The following is a 12,115-nucleotide window of genomic DNA, read 5'->3' as shown; positions in this document are numbered from 1 at the left end:
GAAAATCGCTACTGAACCCTTCAATCAATTTTAGCGTCACTGTTACCTCTCGAACAGATATTCATATTCTTTTGGCGTTTCCAGCTATATAGAGAATATCAAAATGCAATTTTTGTACACTCTATGAAGATTAAATATACATGACCTATTCACAGTCAAAAGTAGTGTCAAACATATGCAGTGATATCTTATTGATTATACAATATAAAATCTTCCTCAGCAACAAGCTAGCTCGCTGCCATCACTACGATTTAAAGTTACGTAGAGATTGCTTTGTTGTTCCGCCAGTACTTTGTCCACGACCATGCAAAAAAAAAAAAATACATGTTCCTTTGCAGCTGCTCGTTGCTACGAATCGCTTGGTCAACATGGTACAAGTGACACATGGTCGCTTACAATTCCCCGAGTCGCTTTCAAACAGCAGTGACTGTAGAGTGGTTGTTCCTTTCGCTCTGTCACAATACACGGGCGATGACGAATACCGCTAACTCCGCATAGACAGTACAAGGGTGTAGCGGTAGGCACGATTTAATTTCTAATGTATCGATAGTCTAATAAGTATGTATCGCTGCAGTACTATCGACGCGTGGGCGGTGCTCTGTTTCATTGCGGGCTTTAACGCTGCACCTTCTGCTTCATGACGAGACTTTTGCTGAGGATTTTGTACCTCGTCTCCCTTGTGAAACAAACAGAGCTCCAAATGTCAAATTCCATGTTGGTGCCTTCCTCGCTGGTCTTACAGTGATCATCAGCGCAGGACTCATCCGGCTGCTCACGCAACTCTTCATGCACAGACTTTGCTCTCTGTTATAAACGTCATATCATCTTGCCATGGGCAAACGAATTTAGGAGCTTCTCCAGGCGATGTTTCCGGTTATTATGTTCGGGCTGCATCTCTAAGTTAACAAATAATGAGATCATACCGTTGCATCATCAAAAAAAAGTTGAACTGTTCCATAAGAGGATTACTAAATTCTTTTAAAAACACAACAACGTACGTTCTATTGAGCACAGGGATGATTAAAATATAATCTAACTCGTTCGTATAACTACTATATTCTTTCTTTGCCCAATGTTTCTTGTTGAAGTCCAAACTCTCCTTTTATGGCACCGCTTTCGTTGTAATTAGATATGACTTGAAATCGTTGCAGGTTGGCAGGATAATCAGTCAGGAGAGAGATAAAGTGAATTTTGAACCCTGGTATCACACTTAGATGACTATTTGGGCAGTCCCTCTGCAACAATGAGTACAGATGCGTTGAATCTTGAGCGCGGCTTCACAGATGATGCTTTCGCCTAAATTCGTCATTTCGGACGACACGCGCGCGCGACATTCTCCTGCAGCCAGGTTCCCGGGGACACAGCGAGAAGGCAACGCTATATTGACCACTACTCAGCGATGGGCACGCCTGTTGTTGAAGCAACTGTTGTTGCTGCGGCGGCGTCCCGGTCATTCTGCGTTGTAACTGGTTCGAAGATGAGAGGAGCCGAGAGAATGATCCCGGAAGTGCCGCAAATAACGCAAATTAGAAATATCCAGAGAAAAATCCGGTCGATTACCATGGCCACGTACTTCCAATCTTCCGCAATCTATGGAAAAGCAAAAGAAGAAGGTTGGTGTTTGTCATTGAGAAAATAATTTCAAACATAATGACTTTACAACAAGGGATACCCCCTTTTCACGAAGAATCTTTATTCACATATGAATATTTAGGTACAAACAATTGGCACACTTCTGATATATAGTATAAATAATACGTTTTGACAGACAGCTACAAACAGACTAAATGATTTTAATACGATTGCAGCTAACAAAGGATACAAAACCTTTATTTTTTTTTCTGACATATATCCATCTGTTTTCTTCACTTGGTTTACGAAACGACAAAATGAGAACAAATCTAATGATTTCCTGTTGTTTATGGCAGAAATATAAGATATTTTACATTAAGAAAACAAACAACATTGTACCATTTGAGGTTTTCTGCAGAACCAAGTATAAAACTACTTTTAGTGATATGATTTTTATTCTGTAACAATTTCCCGCATTTGAGAAATAAATCTTTGAGAAAAAAATAACCATGCTGGCATATCGACGATAACATAAATATAAGCAAACTCTACATAACAAGAGTACCCCCCTTAAGACAAAAGAAGGTTTTGAGCAGACAAATTCTGAATGGGTATTTCTACACTAATTGACTAAATAACGTCTGTGTGAATAGAAGAATGAAATTTTCTTTGCCGTGCATGAGTACACACTAAAAACAAATGGTAACTTTTCAAAGTCAGGGGGGGGGGGCGGTGAAACATTTTGTTTTCTGGTGTATGTTGTTATTTCTGCGGTTGTTTATCATCCATCCTTTGACCCCGTCATAGCTATCATGACACTTTTCACGTGCGTGTGAGTGTGTGCGTGATTGTTTGTTTGTTTGTTTGTTTGTTTGTTTGTTTGTTTGTTTTAAGGTTTGATGGGCTCAATTTTAAGGGAGAATTAACTACGCTCAACCCGCCTATAACTGCCAAATCCATTCAATTTATTGAAAGGAATAACTACATATTGTTACACACGTGTTACTTCAAATGTTTTGTGAACATTCTTCAAAATGACGTGGTTGCAGAATATCATATGTATTGTATATTATAATAATATGGCTGCTTTCTATTTGGCGATAGACTGTTTGAATGACTTGACTGCTAACAAAGTCCGTGAAGATCATCTTGTTTTGACATGTAGGCCTACTGCATTGTGAGACACCGCTTTGGTATGTTGGCAATGAAGAAATATATACTTCCAGAAGATGTGATAATAGACCGTAACGTATTATATGCTGCAATCAAATAAACACGGGGGGGGGGGGATCAAACTTGGATCTAGAAAAAGAAAGAACAGCTGTGGCCTGGTTCCTTCATTAAAAAAAAAAATAAATAAAATAAAACCTCTCAGAAGGATTCTACCACTTTTGGTGAAGGTTGATCATTAATTTCAACCGAAAATGCCAAATTTCTATTATTGCCCGCCACCCTCAAATAGAGGTCCAGTAGGGCCTAGGGCCTCTACATGAACACTGTTATGAACAATGTTAATACCATATCCTCAATAGTATTCAAAATCCAAATTCTGCATTGATTGTATTACTTCCGAATGTAGAGACGATATATGAAATTATCATTGTCGCTTCTCCCCAATGCCCCCGTGCCCCCACGCGGTGAAACCTGTACCACTGTTGAGCAACTGTGTTTCCTGTTCGACGTGAATTATTCCTGACAAATATGATTAATATCTGACCATTGGTTTTAAAGAAGAAGAGGAAATCAATGTCCAGCGTCTCAAAATGACCCACGAGGACGAGCTTTGATTGTCAAAGCTTGATCCCTTTACTTAGGTAAGCTAAAAACGGGGTCAACCCAGACTGGAGAACGTTCATTCCGGTAGATCCGGTACTCAATTTTCGATTCAAGTGTAGGTTGCTGTCTTCTGGCCAAAGTTTCCGTTACATTGTAGAACGGAAATTACAGCATTAAATATTTTTGTATGTCCATTTTGTCATATAGAGATACCCCCAGGTAATAAAAAAGAAACGAAATCCTCATCCCTTTCATAGACATTTAAATGGCACTTTGCCCGCTTCTCTTGAAAAATATACCTGGAGACAGGAATATTTTCACATGCTTAAATTGCGAAATACTCTGTGTAATTCTTTAACTGTTTATGGTTTGGCTTTGCAACATATTGGTTTGCAATGCATAACCATTGCATGCATGGTGTACCTTTCTTGTACGAGTTGGGAAAAGGGTGAAGCTACGAAGAGAAAAAAAAAAATATTCACGCGATATTTCTCGACGGAGGATTTGTTCAACGCACTCTATAGTGCCATGACCATTTCCACTCTTGTATCATAATGATACTCACAGTGTTGTACTCATCCTCGCTCTTGAGATGCTGGGCAATGAATTTCACGCCATCCACCGCTTGCTTGAACTCCTTCGAATATTTGTGACTTCCCTTCGACATAGATGGCGTATCCAAATTAGAATTCCCAACATCATCTGACAGAGTCCGTAGTTTGTATCCAGAGTGGTGGTTTTCAAACAAATCGCGCCCATTGCTGTGTGGGTTATCACCGTCTTTGTGCACTACTTCTTTGAGCTCAAAATAATTGAGTTCCTTCTCCTTGTTACACCGCTCTACGTGCCGCTTAGGTCTCTTCATGTACAATAATGGAGGCAGAATCTCTAGGAAGACCTTGCGGACCCAGGGACGCATCTTGTGCGTGCTAGGGGCTCTGTAATGTATGTTTAGAACAATAACCGTGATGACAATAGAGAGGGTGACGAGGACCATGGTGAACAACAGGTATCGTCCAATCAGAGGGATGAGAAGGGACGTTGGGGGAATAATCTCTGCGATCAGCAGCAGGAACACAGTCAAGGCCAGAAGAACTGATATACACAGCGTGATCTTTTCACCCGAGTCCGACGGTAGGTAGAAGACGAGCACGGTAAGGAAGGAGATGAGAACACAGGGAAGGATGAGGTTGACGGTGTAGAAGAGTGGCTTGCGCCGGATCACCATGGTGAATGTGATGTCCGTGAAGATCTCTTCGCAGCAAGGATACTTGATGGTGTGCTTGGCGGCCGGTGTCTCGACGATGTCCCACTCGCCGCTCTCCCAGTAGTCCTCCAAGTCGACATCGTCGTTAGCCGGCGTGAGATCGATCAGGCTCCCATCGTACGTCCACGAGCCGAATTTCATGATGCACTGCTGTTGGTCGAATGGAAAGTACCTGACATTGATTTTGCACGAACTCTTGTAGATGGCGGGGGGCAGCCAGTAGACTGTGCCGTCGCTGTAAACCAGAGCCTTGGCCATGAGGGTCACCTCGTAGTTCCCATCGGCACTGCAAATGACAAATCATGAAGCCATGTGAGTAGTAGTCAACAGTTACACGATGTCTGCAGTTTAAATGTTCATCTCACTAAACCTTCTTCCCGCTGAAACTGAAACAACGTCTTTCCTTTGACGCGGATATTCTGAAGACGATCAAATATATAACAGGCTAATACAACTTAGTGCACTTGAAGTTTTGAACATTGACCCTATCTAAGTGAGATCCTGGTGTTGTGATTTTGTCATTTTTACCATTATCAATAAACAATTTGGAAATTTAATCCTACGTGGAAAGTATAATTACATTAATTCAAATTCCAATTCAGATTTCATTTTATTATTCATATAGTAAATTCTTTTTGTTGACATTCCAAATAGGGATATCTACATACATACAACATACATGTACACACACACATACACATATAAATGCATACATTAAGATATTAACATTGCCTACACATGAAAGAGACAGGTCAAAAATTCATTTCTTTAAAAAAAACAAAACAAAGTGAAACGCAAACAGCAATTGAATTGAACAAATTACTTCCATTCACACTGAATACACATCAAAACGTCGAGTTTGACAGCAGTTAAACTAAAAGATATCAAAAGTCATGAAATCGCTGTAAGTTACCTCCCCCCTCAAAAAAAAAAAAAAAACACGCAAAAGCAATAAACATCAAGCACACCGTACTGATTAGAATTAAACCAGTAACTGTACATTTTAACAGAGTAACGGATAACAAAATATTAAGAAGGTCGACAAGAAAAATTCTTCATCCGTTTACTTCTTTCATAGTGAAAAAAAAAACAACCCAAAACTGGTCAAAAATTAAATTTGATGACCAAATGTAGAGAAAAATCGAGGAGATTGAAAAAAAAAAACACCAGGCAATAAAGTGCTAGAAATTATCCCAAAACTAAAAACAAATAAAATGATTAAAAAGACGTATGTTACGTGTGTGTGTGGGGGGGGGGGGGGGAGGTGGGGGAGATCAAGAAGGTACGAAACCAAAACAGAAGAATGTTCACGCAAGTAACACTCGTGTACGCAGGTGGATTCACTTAAGGGGAAATGTGGATGGGGATAAGGGAGAAAAACAATGATGACATCTCATTGTAGAAAAAGGATCAAACGCCCACTCTTTCAACGTAATGATTGATAAGGTTGCCAAAGCATGCAAAAGTCTTCATTTTCTCCTATTGACTCTTTTCCTCTCTGATTTACGTACACATTAAAGGTTAAAATGAGTTAGTTTGGTTACGATGAATCGTCATTAAAAAAAAATGAAGTATTTTTCCCCGCAGTTACAAGGCCTAGTCTATATTCACTCAGAAATTTTCTGCGACTTTGGGTGAATGTATAACATGACCGTCTGGAAGTTTTAATTAGGAAAAGAAAGAAACTTCAGATGATGAACGGGGAGTTTGCCAAAGTAAGTTCTCATTTGTCTCCGAATCTCAGAACATTTTATTATTCAATATTAAATTGTGTGACTCCAAGTCCATTTCTTGTAGGTTATTACGGAAGGAGGGAAATCCTGGTGGGGCAACAACATGTCACACATTTTGACACCGAAACAAATCACCACCACTAATCAAACTTAAAGTAATGAAAACTTTATTCTTCCCTCGCCTCCTCAGACGGCATGGTCCCAGCCTCGAGCCATCTTGTCCTCCACCGTGGGCCGAACGGGCCACACCCACTTTATACCAACATGCATATTCATGACATAGGTAGTCGTCTCAGAAATGAATCCAAATGATTCCATGAAAACTGATGAGAGACACGTCAAACCAAGATCTCGTCAGATCACCTCTCATCAAATCAATGTCCCCATGCAGGTGATTGTGTTACTCCAACTAAATCGCGTTCAGTTTTCATTCATTCCTAATGGAGGCAAGACATTCCACTCTTACTTGTTGTATAGGATAAGACCCGGTGTCCATATCTTAGTGGACGGCACCCGCACAATTGTTATATTCTCGTATAATGTCGGATCCCAAGTGATACGGTAGTCGACCCATTGCTGTTTTGTAGAGAGAAAATAGACTGCATGAGACATTTCGTTTGTGGACCCACGAAAGAAAAAAAAAAATGATGATAATAAAAAATGATCTGTGATCGTCTGTGGAGAATCCTGGAACTTCTAGGCGAGTCGTAGAAGCTGTAAGGGTTAAAGGTGTGTTAAGACATGAAGAGAAATACAGTCAGTGCACGTCGTCGAGAACGTGCTAGCATGCTTACTTGTTATACAACACGAGGTCTGGGATCCAGATCATGGACGATGGCACTCGGAGAACTGTGATGTTATCGTACTCTACCGGGTCCCACGTCAGCTTGTAGTCTTGCCATAACTAATGGGTACAATGAAGTATATTACTGATGAAGAACAATTCCAAGCTGTCATTGGTATAAAACTACATTGTTTATATTTCGGAACTGTTGACAGCGTCAGACCAACGGAATATACTTCATTTTATTTGAAAGAACATTTAGTACGATTATCGCCAATCTTTGAATAAAAAATATAGATTGCATATCCACTGAACTGATAAACGTTACTATCTTAAATTATAATCTATGATGAACATTTTCTCTATAACTGACAGTAGGCGATTTATCGCACTGCTCTCGATGACGTTCTCGGTAGTAGAACTTCAGCGTTTGAGTTATTATAAAGGCCTTCTCATTCGTATGGTAAAGTGTGCCTAGTTAATACCATTTGCCGTGCCGAACCACGAGGAGTCAGAATCATTCGCCTGTTCATAAAGGTAAAAGTGAACATTTGCATTCAATCTTCTTTTCCTTCCAACAGATTAGGAGACACGTTATATGTACAACCCCTGGGAAATATTGATATTTGGGAAAGATCACTTGACCTATCTCATTACAAAGGTAGGGAGCAATTTGACCAATATCTGACCCGTGCTAGTTCGACAAGCTTAGCATGGCAATCACTGACTACTACTCTCCAAAGCCCAAATAACCCCCGTGGTTGAATATTTTGTTTAATCAGTTTGTTTCAATCTTCGTGAAATTCGCAATTTTCGTCGTTTATAAAAGTACACAGTCCCTATGTGACCTGTTAGTAAGACATAACGCAATTACTATTCTCATTGGTCATGGGTTCTTCTACTCTTTTGGAAATTATTTCTTTTTAGGATAAATTCACGACATTTTTTAATGATTATATTGTTGCATACTACTGTGGCATAACATTATTCTTGTAGCGTCACATCTACAGAGATAACGGCACATACAACTAACTCATAGATTCATAACTTTAGAACGTATTTTCCGATTTTATCAAAAGATAACATTAACACTTCTGTATTTAATTACGTTCAATTCACTTATAGTTTATTTTCCAACAAAAAAGAGAAAACATTGTACGAAATATACATTTCTTAAATCATATTGTGTTTACAATTTGTAAAAGATACGTTTAGTACAAGGTTAATTATTATGAGTTATTATTACAAAACATATATGCACTATGCAAATGAATTGAATAATGAGAGAGAAACAATACATAATTTGCAGGGTTGATATAAAGAGTAACATGGATGATGGGAACTAGTGTTCCACTGAAATGCAGAGCTTGTAAAACGTGGATCACTAAATAAATAATGTATAAATAACATTATCATCATTCGCAATCTATTCACGTACAGGTATAGTATAACTTCTAAATTCGCCGATTCCGTATAATGATGTGTTGGGGAACATCCCCCCCTTAAACGACATGCACATGACCTATCAACGTCTTGTTGGCAGAGGTTAAAATTTTTCGTAAAATGAAGCATATTCAACTTTCATGACTTCTGATCTGCATAATTACCTGTTTCAGCCAGACGTTTGTCGTCATGATCTGATTCTTTTCGTCCTGCAGAAAGATCAAAGTTAAGAAAAGAACATTCCATATCAGGTCGAATTGTCGAATCTTGCGTGTAATTTTTTACAACGTTAGGTAAACACCATAGTTATACGAAACAACCTTTCAACAGTTCTTAATGAAAAAACAAACCATCATTCAATCTTGCTGTTTCGACTAGACAATGAGAAGTTGCATAATGTTACTATAATTATTTCACGTATGATACTCGTGATAACGGAAAGTGAATATACATGCCCATTTGTCAAAACGTCTGTACATAAACGCAGGTATCAGGAACCAGAGGAGAGATTTCGATCTTTGTTTTTTTTTCCGTGTCAAAAGCATTAAAACATACTGATGTCTTGACATAAAAAATATCCTACTTGATCATTTCAAGATTCAAATCATGTCATAGCCAAATGGACTTGGGGAAATGAAAAAAAAAAAAGTAGTATGATGATCAAGACTAACCACATCAATGAGCTGCGACATGGTGAGACTGAAGTTGACATTGAGTACGTCGGAGTTATTTTGCACTGGCCGTATCAACCGATTGTACTTGTTGAACAAGTGTCTGAAGAGTCGAGCTTCCGCCTCGGACGAAAAGCATCCTAAATAAGAGAAGAAAGAACGTACGAGGCGGGAGAAAAATAAAAAGGGAAAGATTAGTGTACATAGGACATGGAACGTAAACTTTTTTTTTTTTAATTTCTGGATAATAAAATGATACGCGTTATTTTTACATACATATAAACACATGCAGACACATACGCAATTAGTTACAAATTTTATGTACATAACATGGTGCAGTTCAATAAAATGTTACGCTATCTGAAATTATTTCAATTTGCAGTTTTGCTATATTGCTAGTGCGTGCCACTGTGTGTGTGTGTGTGTGTGTGTGTGTGTGTGTGTGTGTGTGTGTATTCAAGTCAGTGTCCGATCGAAGGAAGCCACTGAAGTATACGACAATTAGATGAACGGACACATTCAATATTGCCTTAATCTGGAGCTCGACCGACAGTTGCCGCGTCATAACTCGGCGTGGCGACATTCCGTTTTCTTCGAGACCCCCTTTTATCCCCTTCACCCAGCCTCCAGTGAGCTTCCATAAAACATAATTAAGATATATCGAAACTTGAAATATTTGTAAAGTAGACAATGCAAGTCTGTGGAGGGATTAATGGAGATGTATGCTCACGCGGACAAAAATGTTGGACGCCTGTGTACATTGTCTGTCACTCCAAGCGTTATTCTTAATCAAACCTTCTCAATTTCCTTGCAATTGTTTAGTCTGTGACCTAATGTATCTATCTATCTATATATATATATATATATATATATATATACATTTTTTTTTTTTGCGGAAGATGCTTTGCTTAATGGGGGGGGGGGCTGCAGTAGCCCTATCAAAAGAAAATGGTTACAGCAATGATTGACTTACCTATTGATAAATATACAAGTGCGCCATTTCTCTAAAGCAATATTCTGTGAGAGAAATATTACAATTATATAATATTAAATATTACAAATATTAAATACATATTTTGTATACGCCCTTCGAGCTTCTTCATATTCTAAATATTTTAATAAAACTCTGGTAAAATACAGGCCAACATTGATGCCATCATTTAAGCATTACTTATAATATCGGAGCAAAATGAAACCTTGCATTAGCATAATGTATCTATATAGTATGAAAGCAGAAGACGGCTGTCTTCCAGATCTTTAACGGTATAGATTGTTGGCATTGATTAAGCTGTACCCTCCCCCCCCCCCTCCGAAAAAAAGGAAATTTCGCTATGTACGAGTCGCATCCACCAGTGGCCATACTCTAAATAGCACGAAAGGTACACGTGCTCTATAGGATCATTTTGTCGCCACCGCTACAACTCGCTGCTCCCTGTTCGATGGCCATCAGTGAGGGCGTCGTTATTTTTCCCATGACCATTATCTACTATCATAATCATCCTATGTAAGATTTACTGAGGCCTTTGGGGGCAGGAGTTATTTCTTGGTAATGATGGGATACCGAGACCACAGCTGTGTTATACTATCAGTGTATTTTGCAGGCCTAATTAATTCATGTCCTTGATACGATCTCGTGCAGTATTTCAGTTTGTTCGTTCTAATTCATTATTTTGTCGTCGTTATTGTGAAAGAAATGACTACATCCTCAACTGTAGCAGTCTTTTAATCAAGACTTAAAACACTTCTTTTTTTTTTTCTTCATTTAGCTGTGCATTATTGTCAAGCGCATCAGAAGCTTTTGTAGCGCAGAAGGAGTACATGGGTTTTAGGCTTTATAAATTGATATTATTATCATTGCTTTTGTTTATGTAGGACATGTGAATGTACATCGTACATATATAAAGGAAAGGTAACGTTGAACCTGTAATTTATTACTAGTGCATTGCAGGCCTATTATCTTTCACTTTCAGCACATTTCTCATGAAATTTCAGTTTTCAATTCTGAAAGGCCTGAAACTATGACAAAACCCCTAATATCTAACAATCGCACAGGATGTGTTGTCATACACGAAAACTTTCAGCATATACTTCGTGGGGTTTCTCATCTAATTTATTTTCAAAATCGTCCAACTGACCAAAAAAAAAAAAAAAAAAAAAAAAAAGTAGGAACACTCCGGCAAAGAGAGTGAGTAAGTGCAAAGAAAGACAGCATGAGATAAGAAAACATGAAGACATCCAGTAAGGTGCGACAGACACTTTTAGAAAGGAGAGTAAGAGAGAGAGTGGGGGTGCAAACCAAACTTCCATTAATCCTCTCAGAATTTAAGCGATTGGTTTTACGGCACATTAATTAAAGAGGTGGAGCAACTGACACGAATAGTGTGCAGTCTCAAAACTCTGTGGCGTAACAATGTCTAATAGGCAATAAAACATGGAGAAGACAAATTGTGAAGTGGTGTGATTCGTTCCTACCAACAAAACAAAACAAAGCCAGTCGATCGGGAATCGGGGAAATTTTTACATCGTCCAACCTACATCAACCTTCACGTACATCCTGATATTGGAAATGCGTGCTGGAACGACGACGGATTTGATCAGGCTTGAATACGCGAATTTAAATTCTCAAAAGGAGCTCATGAGTAATCCCACGTAAGTGTTTTCAATGTCCTTCCCGTCGACTTAACCCACACAAAACTCTGTAACTGCTGCAAACTGCAGTTTGTCATTCCACACTGATAACCCCATGCGATTTTATAGTGAGGAAGTTGACTGAGGGGAAAAGTCCCTACAAGCTTTCAAAAAGCCCATTAAGGTAATAAAAAGGAAAAGCAAAAGACCGACAAAAGTCTGAAGTCTTTGAAATCCGAGC

The 12,115-nt window shown here is 38.8% G+C and overlaps 1 protein-coding gene across 1 annotated transcript in view; it reads right to left on the bottom strand.

The window, feature by feature from the left end:
• Positions 1 to 1,389: 1,389 nt before the first annotated feature.
• Positions 1,390 to 12,115, bottom strand: part of LOC140230422 (neuronal acetylcholine receptor subunit alpha-3-like) — a 20,018-nt gene continuing 9,292 nt past the window's right edge. Inside the window, exons 2-6 of the mRNA XM_072310573.1 lie at positions 9,247 to 9,386; positions 8,740 to 8,784; positions 7,143 to 7,252; positions 3,914 to 4,901; positions 1,390 to 1,590 (exon numbers count right to left, since the gene is read on the bottom strand). Coding sequence (XP_072166674.1) covers positions 1,390 to 1,590; positions 3,914 to 4,901; positions 7,143 to 7,252; positions 8,740 to 8,784; positions 9,247 to 9,386 — 1,484 coding nt within the window. The remainder of the gene's footprint in view (positions 1,591 to 3,913; positions 4,902 to 7,142; positions 7,253 to 8,739; positions 8,785 to 9,246; positions 9,387 to 12,115) is intronic.

This window comes from Diadema setosum, chromosome 7, assembly GCF_964275005.1.
Source record: "Diadema setosum chromosome 7, eeDiaSeto1, whole genome shotgun sequence".
Taxonomy (NCBI): Eukaryota; Metazoa; Echinodermata; class Echinoidea; order Diadematoida; family Diadematidae; genus Diadema; species Diadema setosum.
Note: the sequence above shows the minus strand (reverse complement) of the source record. Positions and strands in the feature narration are given on the sequence as shown.